Here is a 27236-nt window from a genome sequence, read left to right on the forward strand (position 1 = left end):
GGTATTTGATCATCGCTGTTTTTTTAATTTTTTTGCTGTTTTATTTTTTTCGCTATTTGCGAAAAAAGACTAAATTTTTTTTACTTTCTGCTATAAAACATGTCCAATAAAATAAAAAAAAAAAATCAAATTTCATAAATTTAAGCCAAAATGTATTCTGCTACATGTTTATGCTAAAAAAAACTCAATAAATGTATATTAATCGGTTTGCGCAAAAGGTATAGCATCTTCAAACTATGGTATATATACTGGAATTTTTTTTTATATACTAGTAATGGTGGCGATTAGCGACTTATGTTGGGAAGGTTTATCTTCACTTCTTCTCCCAGGGACACAACAGGAAATTAAGTGAATTTCTAAAAAAGTGAGGTCACCTCTTGAATATTTGTGTGTTGCACTAAACATATGTAAGTAATATAAATCAATCTGTGTTCACAATGCAGAAGTAAGAAATAAGTTTATATTAATACATAAATGATCAAAAAATATATAGTAAAAAATTATAGTAAGAAAGTCAGCTTAAAAGTCCCATCCAAAATGTGCAAGCAGAAACCACGTCTCTTCCTGAGATCCTGTACTTAAAGTGCCACCAACAGCCACCTTCATCAAAAGTGATAGTAGAGTACTCTCTTACCAACTTTCTATGACCCCCTTAATTTTAAGAGTGGTCATAGAGAGCTTGTTGGTGGTACTTTAAGTATAGGATCTCAGGAAGAGACATGGTTTCACCTGCTTGCACATTTTGGTTAGTGTTGGGCTGGAACATTAGCAGTTCATATGTTCGCCAAACACACGAATAGTAATAGCGTTCGGCGGACTGTTTGCCCACCGAGCGCCCCACAATGCACTTCACTCTCACATTACATTGTGAGAGCCATGATTGGCCAAAGCAATTAACATGACCACAGGTCAGGTGCAAAGATTTGGCCAATCACAGCACACTGCACTGTGAGAGCCATGACTGGCTAACGTCATGGTGACTTTGTCCAATCATGGCTCAAGGCTAAGTCCACACCCCACACTGTATAAGGCTGCTTACACTGCAGCCCTATGCAGTGTGTTGCTGGACACTGCCAAACAGAGGGGAGAATAAAAAAATAAATAAATCATAGTAATTAAAACAAATAATATTAAAAAAACAAATACAAATAAAACAAAAAATACATAAAAAAAAAGAAACAGCATGGGTTTCCCCTAATCCATATCAAGCCCTTTAGGTCTGGTAGGAAGGTTAGGAGGGACTCCACAATGAAAAAAATTTTTTAAAGTGTGTGGGGTTCCTCCTAAAAGCCATACCGGCCCTTTAGGCCTGGTAGGACTTTTAAGGGTAACTCCACCTCCAAAAAATGGGGGGGGGAAGTGTGTGGAGTTCCCCCTAAAAGCCATACCAGGCCCGTTAGGCTAAATGGACTTTTAAGGGGAACCCCACCCCACACAAAAAGGGGGGGGAAAGCATGGGGCCCCCCCTTAATTCCTACCAGACCCTTGATCCCAACAAAGGGCTGGCAGGGCGGGAAAGGGGGGGGGGGGCGATTGAGCAAAAAAAATTGCAAGTCGGATGTAAACAATTGGGTGGAGCTAGCAGTGACTTTGGTGGGGACACCTAGCCATGCCTACATGCCTACATGCCTTTGTTTACATCTGACCGACAAATGTCAGACCAGTCATATTGTGGCGAATGCTCGGCCGGTGCAGATAGGTTGGCGGGGTGTCGGTTTTTTTTTAAACTTCAGTGTCATCATATGACAACGTTGGACGCCGTGACTGATGATGGATTACAACGATGGAACCATTTTTTTGCATTTTTTTTTTTATTAAGCAACTTGTCACTTGTCAAAAACTGTTGTTTTGTTTTTTGCTCAATTAAAGGAATTTTTCAAAAGACTGGTCTCTTTATTTTTTACTGAATTTAACCCTTAGTGAATGGGTAGAGGTACAAGTACCCCTTGCTCATTCATAAGGAGGGGAAACATCAGGATGCCCCCCTAACCTTCCTATCAGACCTAAACGGTCTGGTATAAATTAGGAAGGGGGGCAAGACGCTACTGTTTTGTCATTTAAAAAAAAAAGTCAGTCTATACATTACAGATATGCAGCTTTGCAGGTAATTTAAGGGGAACCCCAGGCATGATATTTAAAGGAATTTTTCTTTTTTCTTTTTTTTTACTTTAAGCAATGAAAACTGACTTCCCCTTTAAAAACAGTACTTCTTGAAATGCTTTTTGTTTTCACTGATTCTTGCCCCTCAGGCAGTACCCGAGTCCCCATACCCCTTTTATGGCCAATAACTTGCATATAAGCCTTCAAAATGGGTACTTTTGAATTTACAAGTTTGAGTCTTTTAGGACTCTTAAGTGGACTTTCTTATTCTAATCTTTCACTAAATGTTGTTTCATAATGTATGTATTAATATACACTTATTGCTTTTTTCTGCACTGCGAACATGGAATAATATTACTTACATATGTTTAGCGAAACACACAAATATTTAAGAGGTGACTTCTCCCTCACTCTTTTACAAATTCACATCATTTCCTGTTGTGTCCCTGGGAGAAGAAGTGAAGATAAACCTTCCCAATGGGATAAACACAGCAAAAAAGAAAAAAATTGTGTAGTTTTTATCAGTCCTCACTATATTATAAACTAAAACAAATTTGGCTTTAGATATACTCTAATCCTTTCTACATGTTACTTATGTATTCAGTATCTTTGGTGAAAAATAGTTTTGTCTGTGGATAGCATTACATAGCAAGGAGTGTTATCCTTGTAGGAGATAAGTCTAGGTTCTGTATTTCTCTTTCACTATCTATATAATTTTAGACATAAATCACAGAAGATTGGCAAGCATTTAGATATAACTCATGCATTTGACATTTTTGTAATAGTATCCAATATCTCAGCAAAGTTCTATATGCAGTTTAGTTTCCTAATAGTTAAAGAAATTAAATGCTGCCTTCCGTTTCTGTAGTCTGACTATTAATATCATGATATACTGATGAATTGCTCGGTAAAAGCTCCCTATTGCATTAGTGTTGCTGGCTGTGGCTGTGAAATGATCTATGGAAGAATGGGCAAATGTTGTACAGGAGCTGACACTCCAAACATCCCTGGCCTTGTGAGTTTTCCCATACCACTGGCTAAAAAATGAGCTGCCATTTTGTATATTCCTGAGGTGGCTGTACTTCTAAATCTACAATCTCAGTTCTTGTTTATTTTTGGCTCTGGTAATATTTCCCAGATTAATAAACAGGGGAAATACCTTTTACTGGAAATTCTCATAGAGGATTCTGGACATATATCAGGAAATGAGATTTACAATAAATTGAGTCTCCTTTGTCCAAAATGAAATGTCACCACCCCAAGCCCCGTACACCCGATTATTTGTAGAATCTGTGTTTATGTATTTTTTTCCTGGAGGGTTACTAAAAAGAGTACAACAGAAGAAAAAAAATCTATTTATTCTATGGTTCAAACTTATTTATTCAGCATTTTCCTTGTTGTGATTCCAGCACGAAGTGGTCCCAGCCCCTTCTGATTTATGAGTCCACTTCTTGTATTCGGCTGGAGATTGATGAAGTCCAAGGGTGCTTATGACAGAAAGCATCTGAGTGGGGAAAGAGAGGCTGCTTATATGAATATTTATGGGCTTGCTAATAATGCCCTTATGTCGGAGCATTGTGTGTGTGTTTATTTGTATATATGAGACGGCACACATTTATATTTTCATAGTGTGAGGAGGAGGAGAAGGAGTGGAATTTAACCATTGTCTCACCCTTGGTATAGTCTGTGGCTTTGTTTTGCGATGTGCTCATGGTACTCCAAAATAGCTTTCGATTGGTTTGCATTAGTTCTAAAGGTTGTGCTCATTGTCTTTACAAACCTGTTTAGACATTCTAGGGGCTGCTCAGTGATGTACATGGAATAAAGAAATCTGTCAGCTTTACTAATTAAGATAGACATACCATAAAATTCTCCAGTGGCAAAATGTTTGACTTAGCAAAACACTTGATTCAAAATGGAAGCTAGCACAATGAAACAAAATGAAATGAAAGAAGATTACATCTTGTACCTAATTACTGTACAAAAGCCCATGGATAATATATGTTGCCATCAACAAATTTCTCTACTAACTCACTGCTTTCTTTTTTTTATTTCAGGAGATCCTGCTGCTGAAGGATGGTCACAATGGGGTGTTTGCTCCACAACATGTGGTCAGGGTACACAAGTCCGCACCCGCTCTTGTGTGTCATCTCCATATGGGACATTGTGTAGTGGTCCACTGAGGGAGACAAGGACCTGCAACAATACAGCTACATGCCCTGGTACACAAAAATTCTACCCTTGTTAGCAATCATTACAGATATTATGTTGTTGTGTAAAACTCAATTTTAAGTTGCGATATGTTCTGTTTTATCTTGTTGTCATGAATCAGCTGACTTTAGACAGAGTAGTGGACAGCATATTTTCTTCCTTCTATACACATATTCAGAAAAAGACATTCTTTCACATTCCTTCTGAGGAGATTCTGACTTTAGACATATAAGGACTTGTGTTGATGGATAAATGCAGTGTGCATTCAGGTGAATTCAGCCACCATTTGACAGTTAAGATACTTCTGAGATTCTGAGTCCCCGATCACTAAGGGTGGTAGATGTTTATCTCTCCATTGATAGGAAAAAATAGAAGAAAAGCTCCAGATAGTGAAATAGCATTGACAGTTTATTAAAATAGTAAACAGTGTAAAACAAAATGGCTAAAAAAAACTTACAGCAAGAGCTGTTAGTGTGTGGCATCAGTCCACTAGCTCTTACTCACTTTTTTTGTCCTATAGGATGTCCTTTGCTTTCCTTTGAATCACTTAATTAATATTTAGTTGTATAAGCACTGTTTCTGAGAACTGCTGTACATCTGTGTTGCATGGAGTCAACCAACTTCTGGCACCTGTGAACAGGTATTCCAGCCCAGGATGATTGGACTACATTCCACAGTTCTTCTCTATTTCTTGGTTTTGCCTCAGAAATGGCATTTTTGATGTCACCCCACAAGTTTTCTATTGGATTAAGATCTGGGGATTGGGCTGGCCACTCCACAACGTCAATCTTGTTGGTCGGGAACCAAGATGTTGCACATTTACTGGTGTGTTTGGGGTCATTGTCTTGTTGGAACACCCATTTCAAGGGCATTTCCTCTTCAGCATAAGGCAGCATGACCTCTTCAAGTATTCTGATGTATTCAAACTGATCCATGATCCCTGGTAGTCTTAAATAGGCCCAACACCGTAGTATGAGAAACATCCCTATATCATGATGCTTGCCCAACCATGCTTCACTGTCTTCACAGTGTACCGTGGCTTGAATTCAGTGTCTGGGGGTCGTCTGACAAACTGTCTCTGGCCACTAGACCCAAAAAGAACAATCTTACTTTCATCAGTCCACAAAATGTTGCGCCATTTCTCTTTAGGCCAGTCAATGTGCTCTTTGGCAAATTGTAACCTCTTCCGCACATGTCTGTTTTTCAACAGTGGGACTTTACGGGGGCTTCTTGCAGATAGCTTGGCTTCACATAGGCGTCTTCTAATTGTAACAGTACTCACAGGTAACTTTAAACCTTCTTTGATCTTCCTGGAGCTGATTATTGGCTGAGTCCTTGCCATTTTGGCTATTCTTCTATCCATTCGAATGGTAGTTCTTCGCTTTCTTCCACATCTTTCAGGTTTTGGTTGCCATTTTAAAGCATTTGCGATCATTTTAGCTGAGCAGCCTATCATTTTCTGCACTTCTTTATATGTTTTCCCCTCTCCAATCAACTTTTTAATCAAGGTACGCTGTTCTTCTGAACAATGTCTGGAACGACCCATTTTCCTCAGAATTTCAGAGAGAAATGCACTGTAACCAGCATGTACAACATTTGCTGCCTTCCTTCCTTAAATAAGGGCAATAATTGCCACCTGTTTTTCAAAGAATGAATGACCTCACTAATAGAACTCCACACTGCTATTATTTTGAACATGCCCCTTTCAATTAGTGATTCAATGACACAGAATCAGCAGAATGCATGTCATGACTGTTGGGTCTGTTGGATTTCTATTACTCTACTACGCCTGCTAGTAAATTATTTGCCATGTAGAAATATCATTTCTACCAAAAACAGTGATTGATCAGGTTAGTGATGTATGACTGCTATTATTTTGAACACAACTGTGTATATATGTATATGTATATATATATATATATATATATATATATATATATATATATATATATCCAGAACTTGTTTCCACCATCATTTTTACTTTATGCTGCTTTTAATGCAAATAAGATAATTAAGAGATAGGATGTACAGAAGGTTTACAGAATAACACTTTTAGTAGTTCAATAGTACATTTTCAATATCTGTACAGACCAAAAAGAGGGACACCTAAGAAGGACAGATGGATCTGGTCCCAAAAGAGGGCAGTCCCTCCAAATGAGGGACAGTTGGAAGGTTTTTAAATCTGTTGATGTCTATATTTCTCATTGCAGAGAAATGAGCAATACATATTTAGGGTTCCAGTATCATGAACAATTTTCCAAAACATTGCTATGAGGAAGGGGAGAGTTGTTGGTAATGTCTGTGTTAAGTGGGGGTAACCTATGAATAATGCATGAAATATAGAGGAGACCTCTCATGAAAACACTGGGAATGTATATTATAGTTGCAGGAAATGTAATTGTTGAGTAATTTGGACTGTAAAGGGTTAAAGATAAAACTGAAGGTTTAGATTGCACCTGGAAAACATTTTAAATCTTCAGAAGCTAATAAAAAAAATTCATACAGATTGATAGCTGAATGGATAGAGTGAGTTTTATAATTGCTCAAATGATTATAATATGCTTTTAGATAAATTGATTTGTTCATGTAATTGCACAAATTTATATCTTACAGTGAACAAGTACACACTATAGTTCTAATGCTTTTACTTCACTATTTGTGTTTGTTTCCCTTCCCCTTCCAACATTTTGATCACCTAGGCTGATAATTTTCACAGCAGTGGAAGAAAATGGTAGCAAAAAAATGAGTTTAAACTTCCACTGGGCTTTCTAATAATATGAAAGATAACAGTGTTAGGCTTTTCTCATTTTACATTCTTCCAGAACATCTTACATACTGTCCCTAGCACATAAAGATTAGATGCACCGAGTCTTATGATCTTCCTCCATTCAACTCATGGATTTGCAGTGATGCTAAAACAGCTTTCTACGTCAGAACATACTGTAAAAGACAGATAGAAGTGGTGTGGATATAAGGAATATAAAGCAAGCCCAGATTTAGCATGTTCTTCTTTTATCTGGTGTGCTTCATATTGGACCTGGACAAAGAACTATGACAATCATTGTGGGAGAAGAATTCACATTGCAGAGGGGAACATGGGATCGTATATAATAAAACAAATGGAAAAACCCAATATATACTTCGTAGAAGCTTATATTGTATTTTTAAACTATGTATCTTTATGTTAACATTCCTTAATCCCCTGCCTGCTAGAAATAGTATATAGTAAAATTGCATGCTCTGGCTGTTGGGGAAAAAAAGGAGCAGAGCAGCAGTTCTGAACATAAAATCAGTAGTAGATCCTATCTGACATAGGGTTGTATATTTGAAACGGTATATTGCATACACAGGTGAATGTGGATAAAGAATTCAAGAGGCAAGAACATTACAGATGAGCTAAACAAATATTGTCTAAATACAAAAGGCATTTGTATTCATACTTAAATCTTTCCGTGCTTTGTGCTTTCATTCCAGATATCATTTCCTACGCTTTGTCTCTGTGCAGGAATGTCCTGCACTAAAGACTAGTTACTGCTGCCCTCTCACCTTGTGCAGGATCACTGGTCTTGTATCCGCCCCCCCTGTAGTTTTCTGCAGGCAGCTTGTAGTGGGTGGGAATGCTGGGTCCCTCCCAGAGCTCTTCTCTCTGCGCAAGCAGCACAGTGATGATGTCACTGATAAGTAATAGTGCTCAGTCTACACAGCCTAGCGTTCACAAACTGCTTGCTTACCTTTTAAATATTCGAAGTACTGAATTGATTATGGGATAGGTGCAGTAATCCAACATCTAACATTTCCTGTGCTTTGTCTCTGTGCAGGAACTTCCTGCACTAAAGACTAGTTACTGCTGCCCTCTCACCTTGTGCAGGATCACTGGTCTTGTATCCGCCCCCCCTGTAGTTTTCTGCAGGCAGCTTGTAGTGGGTGGAAATGCTGGGTCCCTCCCACAGCCGTTCTCTCTGCGCAAGCAGCACAGTGATGATGTCACTGATAAGTAATAGTGCTCAGTCTACACAGCCTAGCGTTCACAAACTGCTTGCTTAACTTTTAAATATTCGAAGTACTGAATTTATTATGAGATAGGTGCAGTAATCCAACATCTAACATTTCCTGCGCTTTGTCTCTGTGCAGGAACTTCCTGCACTAAAGACTAGTTACTGCTGCCCTCTCACCTTGTGCAGGATCACTGGTCTTGTATCCGCCCCCCTGTAGTTTTCTGCAGGCAGCTTGTAGTGGGTGCGAATGCTGGATCCCTCCCACAGCTCTTCTCTCTGCTCAAGCAGCACAGTGATGATGTCACTGATTTGTAATAGTGCTCAGTCTACACAGCCTAGCGTTCACAAACTGCTTACTTACCTTTTAAATATTCGAAGTACTGAATTGATTATGAGTATCTCTCATATGCACTGAATATATAAAGAAGGAGACAGACATTGGTATTTTCAATAAAAAAATTAATTATAAGTCATGTATTACTGTAGGCTTTAACCCTTGGTCCATACTCTTTACATACTGTCCAATTTTCTTTATTTCTAAAGTGATAGTGCCATGCAAGCATTCCTTCGTAAGCTAACAGCATAACAGCAAAGCTGCCATTTTGAGGTATTGCGTTTCTGAGATACAAACTGACGTTCACATCATTGCTTCAATTAAGGGTGTGATCATGTGGCAGTAATGTGCAGCCAAGTAGCACACTGTATAAACATGTGCCTTCCACTCCGCACGCAATGCAAAATAAAAAATGTTTGAATGTCTGTCACATTTGCACATATGCACTGATAGCTTGAAGAAGTAAAGCAACACTTGATGGACTGTAAGATGTATTATTGTTATACACATAACTGGAGTGCATTTATATAGTACACTCATCACGTAATGCTACAATGAGTGCACACATTAGGTCTACTGTCAGAAAATAGATAGAACTAGTGAACCAATACTTCCACTGAAGGTTTAGTATCTTTATACATTGTCACAAATTAATAAGCAGCAAATAGTATAAGGTACTGGCTGACAGACTAATTAATAAATAATTACCTAAAAGAACATAATTAATTATCTTTCAGGTTGACCTATTATGTGATCTTTCCTAAGTATAGTTGATAAGTATATTTAAATATGGATTACCTTACTTGTAGAGTAGGCATATACCCCTCTCGGGATGGGGCTAAACATGGGATTCTAATGACTTGTGTGTATGAGAGTTAACCCTTTATTAATAACTGGTTCACTTTTACAATACATTAATTTCAGCTGAGGCAGCTGTCAACATGGGGTAATTCTCTTGCTAAATATGAAAACCTCACATGCAGCACCGATCTTTCTAGGCTGTATCGCTAGGCATCTTTTAACGAAACACAGCAGCTTGGCTCGTCTCTCACTATCATAACTAGGATGTCTCCTGCGGAATAATGTGGATCTCTTTGATTTATGTGAAAACTCACCCTCAATCCATTTCTCTTTATGGGCTCCCGTATGACTTTCCAAACTTGCCCACAATAATGTTTGACCTTAATCTGTATATTGTCTCCTTAGGTACTTAAACACATTTATCATGTCGGACTTTATGTGCAGTGGAAAACTCTCAAAAGTGTATCTGGGGCACCATAGCAGGTGACTAACCCTTTCTGTGCTATGGAATGCTACATGGCCTGAACATGGTTTTTAAAACACCGTTCAAATAGAGGGAAGAGTGTAAAGTTCGTGAAACAGTCTTAACTCATTTTTTATGAGTTTTAAGAGATTGTTTCTGATTGGCTTGGGGCCACAATGGCTTACTGTTATTTTTACTTATTAAATAACGCAAAATATATCATTTAAGTAAATAAGATATAAAGTCTGCATTTTATTGCATATATCGTACAAAATATCTCACATTTAACCTATTCTGTTAATTTTTTATTTTTCTAAAGTACATTAATGTTTTAGTTTGTATGAGGTGTCCAAAACATGAAGATTATTTTCTTGTCTTTAAACTGAACTTTTTCTTTAGATTTGAACCCCGTCAATATCAATCTGCCCAACAGTTAAGAATGTCTTTTACATCAATTTACCTGAAAATGTGACAAAGCCGTTATAAAGTGACAGCTTAAAAAAAAGCTTGTATATAATAGTATGTTGAAAAAAGAGCAGGCTGGGTGGGACAAATACATTCTATCTGTTGTCACAATCTCTGTCTTTCTATGATTACTGCCTAATTCACAGGCCAAGTATCTTGGTCTCCAGACATTGAATTCTATCATTTGTATCAGGATTCTTAGATCAGAGGAGCAGTACAGGGCAATGATTTCCTTACGCAGCAGTCAAAAGGGGTTAAGAGCCACTGTTCCAGAACCCTGACCCCATCTATCACTGGCTACCTATGTGCCCATGATTAATTCATCTCATTCACTTGAAAGGTTGTTTCCTCCTTCTGTCCTTGTCAAGGGATGTCCCCACTGAGGGTGGAAGATTTCTCGCTTTAGGATGTTTTTATGAGGTTCCACTTAGAGGATGCGATTGCACACTAAATATTATTTATTGTGCGTAGCCTTTGTGCATTTATTTCCAGTGGGAGGGAGACACAGCTGGCTTGTTTGTCTGAGACAGCTAAATTCACTCAGCGTTTCTCTTTCTCTCTCTTTCTGTTCAGTGGAGGGGATATGGCTGGACTGGGGCCCTTGGGGAAGATGCTCAGTGACGTGTTCCAATGGGACCCAACAAAGAAGTAGAAAGTGCAGCAACACAAGTCAAGCTGGAGGAGAGTGTAAGGGACAGCAAACGGACACAAAGGAGTGCAGTAATCCAGAATGTCCAGGTAATTTGGCCTTTGGTACAAGGCAATGTTACTGCTGAAAAGCTGATTCATGCTTGGAAAGAAATAGACATGGCTGAGGTTATGCAAGAATATGCATTTTAATTCCTAAATGTTTGTGCAGGATTATGTAGGGAAGATTTAAATGTGTCCCCTTATTTAGCTGTATTTACATTGTCAGAATCTGACTCATGATGGCCATACACATTTTATAGAAATCCCAACTCATTTTTGATTAATGGATTAGCACAATTTACCAGCATCAGTGTCAATCAAAATGATGGTAACATTTAAAACTTGGTTGCCTTGGTTCCATTCAGTTGTTTTTGCAACCAAAGGCTAGTTGAGAGTCATTCAAATTGCTTACAATTTGCAGTTTCTGTGGTCAGGATTAATCTGCAAGTCAAGGATAAGATGTCACATGATGATTGATATCCCATCAGTTACAAAGCCATGCAGATGTTTAGTTTCCTCTTATCTAGAAAGCTCTATTATTGGACACAGTAATGTGCTCACAGTAGCTGAGAGAACATGCATGTGAGGCCACAGGTCAGCAGATGTCAATCTTCTGCCAGCATCTGACTCCAGACTCTTGAGAATAAAGTACACGCCAAGCCCAAACTTTTTCTCTTAGATTTGGATCAATTGGACAAGTGTTAGATCTCCTGCAAGAGATTCCCTTACATTGTTTCTCTCCATGACAATGTTTTACTACAGAGAAAGTGAGTGGAACTCTACAACAGTAACTCTGAAAAAATAAATTTCTTTAGTAGAGTGAAAGTTTTATTTTTCTGGCTTTCTTGCACATTTACTATCTTTCTGTCATGTACCTGTTGTAGGAAAAACAGGAAGTGAGAATACATTCCTCTAACAGTGCCCTGAATAACAGTAAAAACCCCACAGATATTCTAGTCATTCCATGTTCTATCCAAAACCACAGTATTAGAGATAGAAGGGTATGGGTTAAGATGGGAAGGTACCACAGTCAATATAATTGCATGATTATATCGACAGCAGTCCATTACTCAACTGTAATGTAATGGAGATATCCAACTCTTTGGAACACAAAATAAAGTGGAAGTGATATATAGAGCTCTAGCAGGTGCTGAATGGGATTAAATATGTGATTGAGACACTAAAGTGATTGTAGTTGGACCATATCTTAAATCATGTTATGTACCTTTTAAAGAGCAAATTTAAAAAAATATCCTTTATCTAATTATTGTTGTATCATTTGGGTTCCTCATAACCTCATTATCCAAAACTAGAAAATAAAAGCTTTGGCTTGATATATACAGTACTTTACATAAAGCTAAACAAAGGGGAAATATATATTCTTCTTAAGTCAGCCTTCATTAATCATACTTTAAAGTGATAATTTATTTAGTTTAGCTTTTATAAATGGCAGGCAGAGAGGTAGCTGTATTCAGAGTCAAATATTTTATAGAAATCTCTGAAAGCCCTAAAACGCAGGGAGCTTTAATACACAAGAATTACGTATGTTACTGACATTGTGCATGGCTTTGCTTCGCTAACCAATAGAAAGACAAATAGGAGGGTGGGGTCTAGCACAACTTTAGGAACTGAAGATGCTATATGCTATATGCATATTTGCGCTCCCAGGGCTACGCATTTGGGCACCTGTAGGTGCCTAATTTCTATAGATTCTCTCTGATTTAGAAAAGATAATGTAAATCTTCAGATTCTTGCATAAGCCTAGACATGCCTGGTTCTTTTAAATGTTGGTGCAGTACTTGGTATCTTATCTTAAATGGTTTTAGGGAGGCAGGAAAGCAGCACTCTTTGGTCCCAAAGTCCCTTTTAGAAGAGTAATAGAACATTACTGATGGTAGGATACACATCATTTGGATGATTTATTTGTATATGATAGCTTTCAGTGTGACCGGTAAGCACACTAAATTACCTGTGTAAGCAGCAGACTCAGATACTAAATTAAGTCAAGCTTACATGTAAAATTGTAATCGCTTTCTTTCAAGGTATGTAACCCTTTGATGACAGCTGCTCAAAAGAGATCATGGTGTTACAAATGTAACAACTGTCGACAAGGAGTTAAATCTCTCGTTACCAAGTGATTGAAATCGCACTTATAGCCATAGCGGCAGAATCAGACAGCAGGATCTGAACCTAATAAAATTTATTTTTTCAACACACTCAATCCCACCTTGAGACTACTGAAATAATTAACAATCTGCCTTTTTCCCATTGACACATAGGTAGTTCATATTTTATTCCCTAGACTGGTTTCTAAAATCTCTTTATAGGATTTCCTCCATTTTCCTCCATGCATAATCCAGCATAAACTGTTCTTTTAGACCTCCTCATCCTCCTCCTACTGCTCTTGTCTTCCCCTTCAGCCATGTTTTAATGTGCATTGCCGTCCAGTCTTCTGCAGTCCACCTACAAATAAGATTTCAGGTGCTCATGCCCACAAAATCTAACCTGTAATTGACAACTGTCTCATTTGAAATGCAATACATTAATTTAAAGTCCACCTCCAGCAAAAAGTTTTATTTTGATATGGTGGGGAAATGTTATAAACTTTCTGCTATTTTTATTACTGTTAAATACCTACGTTTTCTCATTAAGTAGATTTCCCCCCACTTCCTCTGCCAGTGACAGGGGGTGAAAGGGCATGGAAGCAATGGAAAGGCTAGTAGTACTAGTACTACTAGTACTGCTAGCCTTTGCATTAATTTGTACTAAATACAAACACAGTAAAAGACAAGTCTACCAATCTTTACTCAGCATTTACAGTTAGCTCCATATACAGGTGAAACTCAAAAACATTAGAATGTCTTGCAAAAGTTCATTTATTTCAGTACTTAAAAGGTGAAACTAATATATGAGATAGACTCATTACATGCAAAGCAAGATAGTTCAAGCCGTGATTTGTCATAATTGTGATGATTATGGCTTACAGCTCATGAAAACCCCAAATCCACAATCTCAGAAAATTTGAATATTACATGCAATCAATAAAACAAGGATTGTACATAGAACAATATCGGACCTCTGAAAATTATAAGCATGCATATGTACTCAGTACTTGGTTTGGGCCCCTTCTGCAGCAATTACTGCCTCAATGCGGCGTGGCATGGAAGCTATCAGCCTGTGGCACTGCTGAGGTGTTATGGAAGACCAGGATGCTTCAATAGTGGCCTTCAGCTCTTCTGCATTGTTCGGTCTCATGTCCCTCATCTTTCTCTTGGCAATGCCCCATAGATTCTCTATGGGGTTCAGGTCAGGCGAGTTTGCTGGCCAATCAAGCACAGTAATCCTATGGTCATTGAACCAGGTTTTGGTGCTTTTGGCAGTGTGGGCAGGTGCCTAGTCCTGCTGGAAAATGAAGTCAGCATCCCCATAAAGCTCGTCTGCAGAAGGAAGCATGAAGTGCTCCAAAATCTCCTGGTAGATGGCTGAGTTGACCCTGGACATAATGAAGCACAGTGGACCAACACCAGCAGATGACATGGCTCCCCAAATCAACACAGACTGTGGAAACTTCACACTGGACTTCAAGCATCTTGCAGTGTGTGCCTCTCCATTCTTCCTCCATACTCTGGGTCTTTGGTTTCCAAATGAGATGCAAAAGTTGCTCTCATCAGAAAAGAGGACTTTGGACCACTGAGCAACAGACCAGGTCTGTTTTTCTTTAGCCCAGGTAAGATGCTTCTGACGTTGTTTGTTGATCAGGAGCGGCTTGACAAGAGCAATACGACATTTGAAGCCCTTGTCCAGGATCCATCTGTGTGTGGTGGCTCTTGATGCACTGACTCCAGCCTCAGTCCACTCCTTGTGAAAGTCCCCCACACTTTTGAATGGCCTTTTCCTGACAATCCTCTCTAGGCTGCGGTCATCCCTGCTGCTTGTGCACCTTTTTCTTCCACGCTTTTCCCTTCCACATAACTTTATATTAATGTGCTTTGCTACAGCACTTTGGGAACATCCATGGAGGGTGTCAATGATGGTTTTCTGCACAACTGTCAAGTCAACACTCTGTCCCATGCTTGTGATTCCTACTGAACCAGACTGAGAAACCATTTAAAGGCTCAGGAACCCTTTGCAGGTGTTATGGCTTAATTAGCTGATTAGAGTGGGACACTTTAAGCCTAGAATATTGCACCTTTTCACAATATTCTAATTTTCTGAGATTGTGGATTTGGGGTTTTCATGAGCTGTAAGCCATAATCATCACAATTATGACAAATCACAGCTCGAACGATCTTGCTTTGCATGTAATGAGTCTATCCCATATATTAGTTTCACCTTTTAAGTTGCATTACTGAAATAAATGAACTTTTGCACGGTATTCTAATTATTTGAGTTTCACCTGTATATTTGGACACAGGCACAATTTTAGATTTTTCAGGTATTCACCAAAATGTATTCAAGCTATAGTTATATAATGTATATGGGTAAAGTGCACACTCTCATGTTTAATTTGAGGATATGTACATCCAAATTGGAGGAAGGATTTAGGAATTACAGCTCCTAAGAGTAGCCATCTTCCCTTTTTCAAGGGACCAAAAGTAATTGGACAATTTAATATAATCATAAAAAAAAATGTTCATTTTTAATATTTTTTTGAGATTTTACTGGCAATGAAGGCATGAAATCTAGAACCCATGGACATTACCAAAGACTGGGTTTCCTCCTTTCGGATGCTTTGCCAGGCTCTAACTGCAGCTGTCTTCAGTTGTTCTTTGTTTGTTGGTCTTTCTGCCTTTAGTGTTGCTTTCAGCGAGTGAAATGCATGCTCAATGAGGTTGAGATCAGCTGATTGACTCGGCCATTGCAGAATATTCCACTTTTTTCCTTCAAAAGCTCCTGGGTTGCTTTTGCAGTGTGTTTTGGATCATTGTCCATCTGTACTGTGAAGCACTGTCCAATCAACTTTGCTGCATTTGCCTGAATCTGAGCTGACAGTATATCTCTAAACATTGTAGAATTCATCCGGCTGCTTCTGTCTTCTGTCACATCATCAATAAACACTAATGACCCAGTGCCACTGGAAGCCATGCATGCCCATGCCATCACACTGCCTCCACCATGTTTTACAGATGACGTTTTGTGCTTTGGATTATGAGCTGTTCCAAACCTTCTCCACACTTTTTTCTTCCTGTCATTCTGATACAGATTAATTTTAGTTTTATCCATCCAAAGAATGCTTTTCCACAACTGGTCTGACTTTTTTAGATGTTTTTTGGCAAAGTCCAATATGACTTTTCTATTCTTCACACTTATGAATGGTTTGCACCTTGTGTTGAACCCTCTGTATTTGCTCTCGTGAAGTCTTCTCTTGTTTGTAGACTTTGACAATGATACGCCTGTGACGAACGCGGCGTCAGACCCCTGACCTTCTCACCAAACTCTTGACCGAAGGACTGGCCAATCTAAAACTGCGATGTCACGTACGAAACAATGCCATGCCCAGCTGCACCCTGCACAATGATTTTCTAGCTAATTGAACCACAATCTATATACCAGCAGCCTGGGAGCGATTGTTACTGGGTCAGGTTAATTACGCAATTAACCCTTCACACTGCCACCACCTCCTTTTTGTACAGAGAAAGAGGAAATTCGGCGATATCAGCTATAACACTATAATGGTTGAGATAATCATCCGTATAACACGGTCACCGCAGGCCGGTTATACAGAGGGTTAAATAAACAAAGCAGCGCTCTTTTAGAGGCAGGAATTCGTAAATTGCAATAAAGAGCTAAAGAAACAGTTCAACACTTTCAGAAGGAAAGATTTATTACTAAAAGGTCAAAAGGGTACAATACAAATATTTACAGAAAAAAAGATGTAACCAATATATATAAATATACAGAGAACAACAGCACAGCAAAGAGATAACAGAGAGAAGTTAGAGGGTTAAAGTACTTGCCAAAGTCCTGGGTTAGCAGATCAAGTTTCAGAGCGAAAGAGTACAGTTCTCCCCAGGTGGTTCTGATGTTAAAAGGGAGAATTCTTCAATTTCACTCTCTTAGGCCTGACAGCCCATTTTGTCGTTCCCTAGCAGGGGGTGTCTCTGAAGTCAAGGACCAATGCTTTGTTTAGGGAGGGAAGGTCTGGGAGTAGGCCTAAACTAGAGCCAAAATCTCTTATAGTTCATATTTTGGCTCATAACTTTCCCTATGCACAAGTGACATTCCATCCGTGGGTTGATTATTATGCAGACACATCTGAGGAATGATTAGATATGATATATTAAATTATACACTGAATGGTTCAAGAGATCTACTTTTGTGCTTTCCTATGTATTCCAGCCAAGGAGAGTGACCTATCAAACTGTTTGTCTCCTCGTGGCCAAACTGAAGATATGCCTGGTTTTTATGTAAGGCTCTCAAAAGATATGAGACATAGGGGAAAAATGGATTTTAAAAGTGTTAACTGGTTCGTGCTTCTCTGGAATGTCTTTTAACTCCTGGAAAGGCTTGCGTTATCTCTTACAATGTGCTAGATTGCACAGCTTGCCAAGACAACCAGGCACTACGTGGCTCCCTGCTGTGCTCTGGCCTGTGACACTTTTTAACACACAGGCCATATGTCAATGTGTATGAACAGAGAGGAAGGGGGAGAATGAGAGGGAAATATGTTTGTCAGGATGGCTGAGCCTTTGCCAAGTTGGAGGTTGAAGCCAAAATGGTTGAACCGCATCCAACTCTGGGTGCACGGCTGCCACAACGCCTACATCCTGGAGAGTGTCCTTCACTTGTCTGATTGTTGTGAATTAGTCTTTCTTTACCATAGAGAGGATCCTGTGATCCTCCACCCACTGTTGTCGACTTCCATGTTTTTTTATGTTGCTGAGCTCACTAGTGCATTCTTCATTCCTCAGAATGTACTAAAGTGTTGATTTTGCCACTCCTAAAGTTGCTGCTATCTCTCTGATGGATTTGTTTTTGAATCCTTACAATGGTCTGTTTCATTTGCATGGACAGCTTCTTTGAACTCATGATGTAGGTTCACAGCAATAGATTTTAAATGCAAATACCACACTTAGAATTAACTCCAGACCTTTTACCTGCTTAATTGATGAAGATATAATGACAGAGTAGCCCACACCTGGCCATGAAACACCTTTTGATTCAACTGTCCAATTACTTTTGGTACCTTGAAAAAGGGGAGATGGCTATTCTTAAGAGCTGTAATTGCTAAACCATTCCTCCAACTTGGATGTACAGACCCTCAAATTAAACCTGAGAGTATGCATTTTCAGCCCATATCCTTTATATAACTATAGCTTCAATATGTTTTGGTAAATACCTGAAACAAACTAAAATTGTACCTGTGTCCAAGTATATATAGACCTAACTGTATTTGTTTTGAGTGGCTGTATTGAGAGCTAATTTCTGATTGGTTGCTGATAGGTTGCTTGTATAAGTAACGAAAAATGTTCAACATTACAGAACAGGTCGGTTCAACATGACTAACTAATACTAGCTATACCATGACCTGGATAAATGAAAACCTTCAAAGGCATAGAAGTGAAGGTAAAGCTCTTCAATAGGGACAATAAAATACGTTTTGCCTAAAGTCACAAAAGGTTAGAAACTCTCTAAAAGATTTTTATTGTTGTCTGTGTCACTCCAATAGTTCCCCGTTCTTGTTCAGATGTCACTTGGAGACACAATGCCAAAATCTCCTGGAATTACAAGCAGCAATAAAATACCTTCCAGCGTTTTCATACTTTCAACACTTCATCCAAAACAAATGAAACTTTTGGCTAGGGATAGCTGTAGGTATTAAACATTTGGCTTGGCAATTAAATTATGCATATAGTGGGGTCTCACATGAATTTTTAACTACTGGTTAGTTTAAAATATAACTATCTGATGACATTTTCTTAATTTGTAGCACAATTTACCTGAGGCATTTGTGAGTAGGGAGTTATGTAAGCCATACTTGGATCAAATTCCGAACAAATTTTCTTTTGAAAATCGTAACTAAGAATTTTCTTTCAAATTTTGCAGCACTAGTGGGCAGTAGCATCAGACGATTTTCATGTGACCATTGAATTTGAGTGATTGGGTATGCTGCAAATTTTTTGAAAAACAAATGATTTCTAATCATTGATGGGGGGATCATGCGAGAAATATAATTGATAAAGATATGAGCATGAGCTGTGACCTGGAAAGGATAGAAGCTTCCCAGCCATGAAAATTATTTTCTGTAGCAACATGAGGTGAAATTGGAGGCTTGGTTGGTTGAATTTCAAAATTGCTGGTGGCACCATCAGACGCACAAAATTTCCGATTTTCTAAAGAAAATTCATTCAGAATTTGACCCATGTATGGCCTGCATTAGCCTCTTGCTGACAAGAAATAAAAATCTCCTCCCATATTATTGCTGTTTCAGCTCTCAAAATGTATCCTGTCTCCTGAGACAGCTGTCTACTTCTTTCATTCCCTCTCTCCTTTTTTTTTTCCTTATATCCTTGAAGTTCAGCTTCTCTATACTATAAAATTCAATATTGTAAAGCGATAACAAAAACATCAACTTTGCAGGTAATGTTTATAATCTATCTGAAACATTTATGTAGATAGAGGTTTATAAAATATGAACTTGTGGTTTTGTGATGCTCTGCTCCTGGGAGGTTGTAGGTGTAGAAGGTTTTTCCGGACAGTCAACTGTCTGTTGGGTGTACCTTGACCGTATTGGTTGGCTACTTTTGGAAAAACAAGACACACCTGACCTACCTTCTGTTTGTTTCTTCCCATTACCTGATCTCCCCTTTTACCCCCATGTGCAGTATCTCTGCCTCATATTTAATACCTTACTTATGCAAGAGTTGTGGTCTATGCAATATGAAGCATTCATTTGTAATAAAAAAAACAATGAAAAAGAGGGTGGCACAAAGGCTAGCAAGCAAACACACTTGCTGGAGATAAGAAAAAAAAAGAGTCCCAATATGGAACTGTGAACACAGGAGAGTACACAAGAGTATGTAGCTGACCACACTACAATCTATGTTGTAGCACTATATAGCACAGTATAGCAGTATATAGCAAGAAATCTGTCAGCTTTCCCTAACCAGCTCCCACATACTATGCCTTTATGACTACTGGGAGCCCACCCTTTTATAGTGAGCTGGCTAGCTCCATTCTTTCAGATTACTGGCTCTCAGGAACTCATCTGACCAGGGACAAGGGTTATATAGCGAATTATGGGGTCATGGGCAAATTAATGACTAAAAAGTTCAGTTTCCTGAAATAGTGAGATATGCCTAAAACCCAAGCTGGGTCTAAACCTGAACTTCATCCCTAATCATGCATGGCATGGTAAATGATAATTCAGCTTTTCAAGTTTTGGCCCAGCCTGTATTTTTGTAAGGATTTGTGAACATGGGCATTCATTTGCACCCTTCCTCATACAATGTAAATTAGATAGTGACATAGAGCAGCCTAGAAGCTACAGAAAAAAAAAACTATAAGCAATTCAAAAGAAAATTAGATGAAACTCAGAAACAACTGGAAGAAGAAATGTATAAGCAACTGAAAAAGTGTTACAAATGCACATCAGGTTCAATCCACCTTGTACACAAATCCTAAAGGATACATAGGGCAGGACCTTGTGCAGCAAAGTTCTAGGGAGCCTGACCCTGTTTTATTGTCTTACTAGCCTTCTTCTTGTAAAGCCTACAAGAGTAAGGCCTCAGGCATACAGGACATTTTTTTCCCTCCCCTAGACACCTTTGTTCCAGGGTAGAAAAAAGCAGCTTAAAAAATGCATCTAAAACCGCGTATTGCAAACATGATTCGGCATGTTTAAGCACGATTAGGCATATCAAGCTTTTGGGCATTCATTTATTCTATTGGGCAGAGTATTCATTTATTCTGGCCATTGGAATGAATAAACACTCAAGCGCTAAACACGCCTACCATTTAGACATGTTTTCGCGCATTTAAGCACCTGCAGTGTTTTTTTCTGCCCAAATGCTCCTCTAGTGGTGTGTTTTATTTTTTTTCAGCCATTAAATGCTCCTTTTCTAGTATACCAGTAAATGCCTATTTTGTGGCTACAGCCCCTGTAAGACATCAAGTGGGACCTGAACACCTACAAAGAAGTACAGATGAGCTTGTGTAACCATAAAGAGCAAAATAGCTAACTAATGCTTATTATAAGGTTGATGATTTCAATTGGGTAGTGCTGTGCTTCAAGGAATTAGTCACGTTTTCTACCACCTGTGTGCTTCTTTTTCCTTCTCCCACAATTCAAGCCATTCATCTTTCTTAATACCTAATGACATTTTCAGTTTTCTGATTTTTATAATGTTGCGAAATCCTATAATTCTTCTTACATTACACTTCTTTTTAATACTTCCTATTCCTTCTGCTTAATTCCCCATTTATGCTCTCCTTTATTTTGTATTCTGTTTACACATCTTTTTGCTTTCTCTCATTTCTACCTTTTTACCTTTTCTAACTTTCTTCTGCCCTGTCCTCTCTTGATATCCTTCTGTGATCCCGATCCTGTTTACACTTTCCTCTGCTTCCTGCCCCCTTCACATTCTCTAGCTGATGGAAAATGGGGCCCGTGGAATCATTGGAGCTTGTGCTCCAAGACATGTGACAGTGGCTGGCAGCGTCGCTACCGGATGTGTCAGGGAACAGGATTGCAAGGATACCCGTGCGAGGGCTCCGGGGACGAGGTCAGGACGTGCAATGAAAAGAAGTGCCCAGGTACCCACTCTCTGCATCTGCTGTATGTGCTGAGCAGACATGCCCATTCTGTAGAAGTTAGGGATTGCATTGTAAGAGGTCCTCTGTGTGACTCACGCAGACGACATCACACACTCAGATATGTGCACATGGAAAAAAATACTAAGAGCATTGATGTGTAGTTATCCTGAGCAACCAGTCCAGTAGCATCCTGTGTCTGTTTGTATAATGAGAATTGGTCTAGTTGGTCGAAAGCACATCACTACTCTTTGCCTGTGTTGCTAAATAATGCATATTGTATAACCTTATAAGTTTCTTAATAAGTTCTTGAAAACAAGTAACCATCCTTGATTGCAAATGTACTAACATAGCCAGAAAACATATCGTGATTATTAATGTCACCTTAAATAGCAAATTAGTTTTATTAGATTTGTAATCAACTAAAAATGTATGAAATATATGTTTTATTAAACTAAAGTATAGGAAATGTTAAACCATAAAATCTTTTTCTTGGAGTTTATTGAGGTACACAGGATTCAGAGACATTTGGTTTAAACTGTCAGCTACAGGAAGATTTGGACACTGGCAAACAAAACTAAAAAAACAATTACAAACACTCTCAGAATACCTATTTTGTAACAAAGCAGTGCCAAGAACACGATCATAAAATCAGTCGGGTGGGATTTATTTCCCTCAAAAGATGACCAGGGGGTAGCATTGAAAATGTGAGAAGCAGTTGCCTGGTGTCAAAAAGCCCAAGAAACACAGATTTGGCAGAGTGTGCCTTAAAAAAAGAAAAGGTGGAGCCTGTTCCTCAAGACCATCAGTTCAAATGATAATCTGTATCATCTTCTGAGAAAAGGTAGAATGAAATCTGGTTCCTTTTTACAGGGACCATCAGGGATAACAAAGAGAGAGTCAGTCATTCTAATGGAGGCAGCGACTGCATAAAAGACGTGCACATTGTGAACTACACTCAGACAATGAAGGGAAATCTCTTGTGTTGAGGCTGAAGATAAGGATGGAAGTACAAACTCCTGGTTAAAGTGAAAGGCTGAATCTCCCCTGGGAAGGAAGGAAGCTCTAGGCCTTATTTTTACTTTGTCCACGTGTAAGGACAGAAAGTGTTCTTTACTGGACAAAGCCACCAGTTCAGGCGATGACAAAAAGAAAAAAAACTCTGTGAACAGTGAAGAGGAATACCCTAATAGGTTAAAAGTGCAGATAGAAACAATTTCACATGGGAGGATGCACAGGGGAAGTCACATGAGAAGCAACCTGTACTAAACTGTTAAAAAAGAATGATTATTGGTCTTTAGAGCAAGATGCAAGCACTGTGATCTGTACCTTAATAGTATCCAGAGCCAATTGGTAATCCAACCCTGATTAGTCAGGATTCATCCTATTAGGTATTTTCTGGAATGAAAGTTCTTTTACTTGTACCAATGTATGCCTTCAATGTTTGATGGTACAGCATATGGGAAATAAAATGAATGGCTTTCACCATTGTGGAGATTAATGGGTTGGAAAGGCTCTCATCCTTCAAGACCTGGGATTCAACATCCATGCCATTAAACCCCAACAGCGCCTGCCCAGAGTCTGATCAGGTCAGAGTACCACAGTCACTTGGGCCAGCCCAGAGCTATAAGGATCACCAAAATGCCCTCCATCCTGATCTTGCAAAGCAGAGGAGGAGATGTTTTAGGAAAACAAAGGTATATTTCAGGTTGTACTGATGCCACTGAGCTACTAAAGCACAAAAAGGTTCTGCCAGAGGATCTCTGCATCTGTAGACAACCCTATTCTTTTTTTGTTGAATTTGGAGAACTACATCTGGCATTTCATACCTGTGACACAGGTTCTGGAGTGCTTCAGGGCATTGTGGCCATTACCTTTGGCTCAGCATTGCCAGCTGGATTATTTTGCCACTGTCCTCACTTAGCACATGGATCGTGTACAGTACTAGAACATTAGTTTTCCTCAGAACAGAATCCTCTCAACTTGTCATGGAAACACGTCTCTTTATGTCCTAATGGTTGATGTACATCACTGCTGTGGCATTTTCCAACTGATATTTGTTTGGAAGAACCTCCAGTCAAGGTGTCCAACATTAAGAGGAAACCAAATCTTTTGAAACTCCAGAATGTTGTTTAGGAGTCATTTTTTTGTCCAAGTCCTCTGCACTGATGATGCGGCATCTGTTGTGATGATCTTCCAAGAGATTGGAAGGAAGTATTACCCCAACTCCAGATCTGGATTCCTGAGCCACCAGGCCAGAGACAACCTGACATTTGGTTTCAGACAAATCAGTTTCTCTGAAGACTGAACTGATTTATCCTATGATGACTGGATGTATGGGCTACTATCAACCCCATGACTCTCATGCAAAAACAAAGAGTCCAAGTCTGAGAGCAGCGAGCTTGATGTTTTTCTTGAGGAAGAAAAACTGACTTGAGTTGTTTTCAGGATCAGACCCAGATATTCCAAGTCATAAGTTGGCTCCAAGGCAGACTTCTGAAGGATCATGATCCAACTAACCCTTTTAAGATCATCAGGATCTGTGTTGACTGTTCTCTCAACAGCAGGTCATCCAGATATCCCATATGGGGATGCTCTGTGAGCATAACAGGGCAAACACAGGGTCTCTGGCTAACTAACACAGAGGTCTGGAAAGTGCCATAAGCAGAGTTCAGTGCCTTCAGGCAGAACCCACAATTATTCAGTGGAGCCGGGTCTGGCCTCCAAAGCTGTTGCTGATACATCAGTCTGGATAGCTGCATAAGAAACCAGCTCAAGCTGTTTGTAGATGAAATCTTGATTGAAGAAAGAAATAATCTCGAATAAAAAGAAAAAATGACTAGTAAAACTCAGAAAACAGATGCCCATTCTCTTAGAACACTAGCAAAAAACTATGCTGTTAGGTATGCTGGGAGGGAGAAGGGTTACAGCAATTTGGTTACAGCTTTTTTGTTTGCCATTGTCCAAATCCTTCTGTAGGCGGTAATAACTAAAATGTCTCTGAATCCTCTGCCCCTCAGTTAACGAGATTGAAAAGAATGCTTATTATGTTTGAAACACTCAGATTTGCAAAGTATGCCACAATTATGATTGTTTAAAAATGTATTCTTATATCTACAAGTTAGGGTCCATTTACACTTCATTGTTACTTTGCATTGCGTTAAAGCATCTGTGTGCACCACTTTTAATAAATACCCCCATTGTGTCACACATTACCACATTAACGTGTTACATTAAGATAGCTTATTCATTTTGAATAGGCTGTAAAATTCACAAGAATAGATCAAAATATAAGGGGTTCTTAGTGCATTACTGTGCAATGTGGTGTGCCGCAATGCATAGGAGCTGTGTTGCCAACTCCAAAAGTGTGCTTCTGCCCCAATTGTTAATGCTAATGTCTCATGGTGTATAGATACAATAATTATCAGTGGCAGTCCCTGAGACCTGAAAGTTTTTTCAAGGGTTCTTTTGTATTAAAGCGGTAGTAAACCACAAAAAAAAAATTGGGCCCCTACAGGATAATGTCATAATGTGGTAGTATGCACACTATCATACTAAAATGAAGCCTTCCAGCAACTTTCATCTTCATTTGGTCTTCCTTCTGGGTTTGCGGGATTGAGCCATTTGAATGGCCAATCCATGATGACGTCACTCCAGCGCATGTGCATGGGAGTCAGGAGCCCAGGCTGCTACTAAAGTAAATCTCTTCTAAACAGTTCACATTTAGGAAATATGTATTGTACTTACAGGGGAGCCTTATTGTAGGCTTACCTGTAGCTATAGATCAAAAAGCAGATTTACTACTACTTTAAAAAAGGTTAAGAAAGGCTGATTTATGCTATTATTTAGGGTTCAACTATATCAGGCCAAAATTTCCATATTAAAAATGAAGTGTAAGTTATCATTTTATCTATTAATTCTCATTGTTAATTCAAACAAAAGGTTACAGTTGGTGTATTATTGTGCAGGTTTTCTGCAATAGCTGTAGTGGCCCTTGGTCATTTATTTCATTACACTGTGCAGTGAAGTTCAGTTATCCATGACAACCAACCGGATATCAGCTGCCAGCAGTTTAGAAAAGTCATACCAGTAAAACTTGGTTTCTGCTAAATTGCTGTGGATTACTGCTTGTTACGTGTTAATGGTTATGGCTTTTCACTTTATTGCTACTCATAATTTACTAAAAAAAAATTAGTTCTTTACGTGTTATCACGGTTATTAAAATTCCAGCATGGATTATTTAAGATGATTTTACACAATTTCCTATGTGCACCTCCTACTTTCCCTGGTCTTGCTTTGAATCCAATCCCAACTGAACCTTCTGTCTCCCATCACCTTGGTTCTCTGCACCTGTGTATGTCTGCTCTCCTCTATGTATCAGGCCTCCTACACCTCTTTTTGTTCCCCATGCTTTTTTTTTTTTTTTCAAATATTGTTTCTTTACTCCTTTTTTGTGCCCCTTTCATCCTCTCAGTGTGCCTGATTTCTCTCTGTGGGCTCTTGCTGACAGGCTAGCAAGCATACAATAAGAGAATAGCAATGAGTGTTCATGTTTCCTAGGAAGGTCACAGCATGCCTTTTACACATATTAAAGAAGGCCAGATTCTCTGCATAGCCTCCCCTATGTCAAATACAAGGTGTATAACATGATTGGAAGCTGTGAGATCTTGTCTTCCAGCCTAACGATAACTGAGAATTCATGTAGGGTTGGGCTGGCAGCTTCTAGTTGCATAGTATTGGGTTATTTCATGTTACTGCTTCTCTTCCTCACAGCGTTACATGAGATGTGCAAAGATGAATATGTCATGTCTATGACCTGGAAGAAAGCAGCCGCAGGCGAAATTGTTTACAACAAATGTCCTCCGAATGCCACAGGTCAGTTTCACTTCACCATCGTAGGTCTCTTTTACTATCCTGTTACCTATTTATCTCATCTCTCTGCCATTTTTTAATTGACTGTGTTTGTCACTCAGTCACATGTTCTTTTCTTCATTGATTCTTTACATTTGTGTATTCTTTGTTGCAACTGCTGAACCTTATTTTTTCCTTTGCAATTTTTTTTTTTTTTTTTTTGCTTTTTTACAGTTGTTTTAGCTTTCAGTATATGCTCTACTCCCTTGATTCAAACAACGTTTGTATTCCTGCAGGTTCGGCAAGCCGGCGGTGTCTGCTAAGTCCTCAGGGGGTTGCTTATTGGAGTGCTCCAAGTTTTGCTCGTTGCGTTTCCAATGACTACAAACAACTTCACATTGCAGTAATTACAAGTTTTTCTTCTTACTTTTGTGCTAACTCTGTAATTACTTATTTATATATTTATTATTTATAAGGTATTGGAGTATACACTCATAGTAGAATTAATATTTGTTTAATATTGTTGTTGAATTTAATTGTATTTTATGTCTTTGAATACCTAAAATATAACTTT

At 38.8% G+C, this 27236-nt stretch overlaps 1 protein-coding gene across 10 annotated transcripts in view; it reads left to right on the forward strand.

Moving 5' to 3' along the window:
* The window catches only part of ADGRB2 (adhesion G protein-coupled receptor B2), a 603867-nt gene that overhangs the window by 399627 nt on the left and 177004 nt on the right, over positions 1 to 27236 (forward strand). For 8 of the 10 annotated variants that reach the window (XM_089673848.1, XM_089673852.1, XM_089673850.1 and 5 more), the window contains 5 exons: positions 4158 to 4322; positions 10943 to 11107; positions 21650 to 21814; positions 26585 to 26686; positions 26959 to 27065. In XM_089673848.1, the coding sequence (XP_089529974.1) occupies positions 4158 to 4322; positions 10943 to 11107; positions 21650 to 21814; positions 26585 to 26686; positions 26959 to 27065 (704 nt within the window). The remainder of the gene's footprint in view (positions 1 to 4157; positions 4323 to 10942; positions 11108 to 21649; positions 21815 to 26584; positions 26687 to 26958; positions 27066 to 27236) is intronic. The other 2 variants (XM_089673854.1, XM_089673856.1) reach the window with 2 other exon arrangements.

This window comes from Staurois parvus, unplaced genomic scaffold, assembly GCF_062004578.1.
Source record: "Staurois parvus isolate SC_StPar_1 unplaced genomic scaffold, SC_StPar_1.0 ptg000145l, whole genome shotgun sequence".
NCBI classification, from domain to species: Eukaryota; Metazoa; Chordata; class Amphibia; order Anura; family Ranidae; genus Staurois; species Staurois parvus.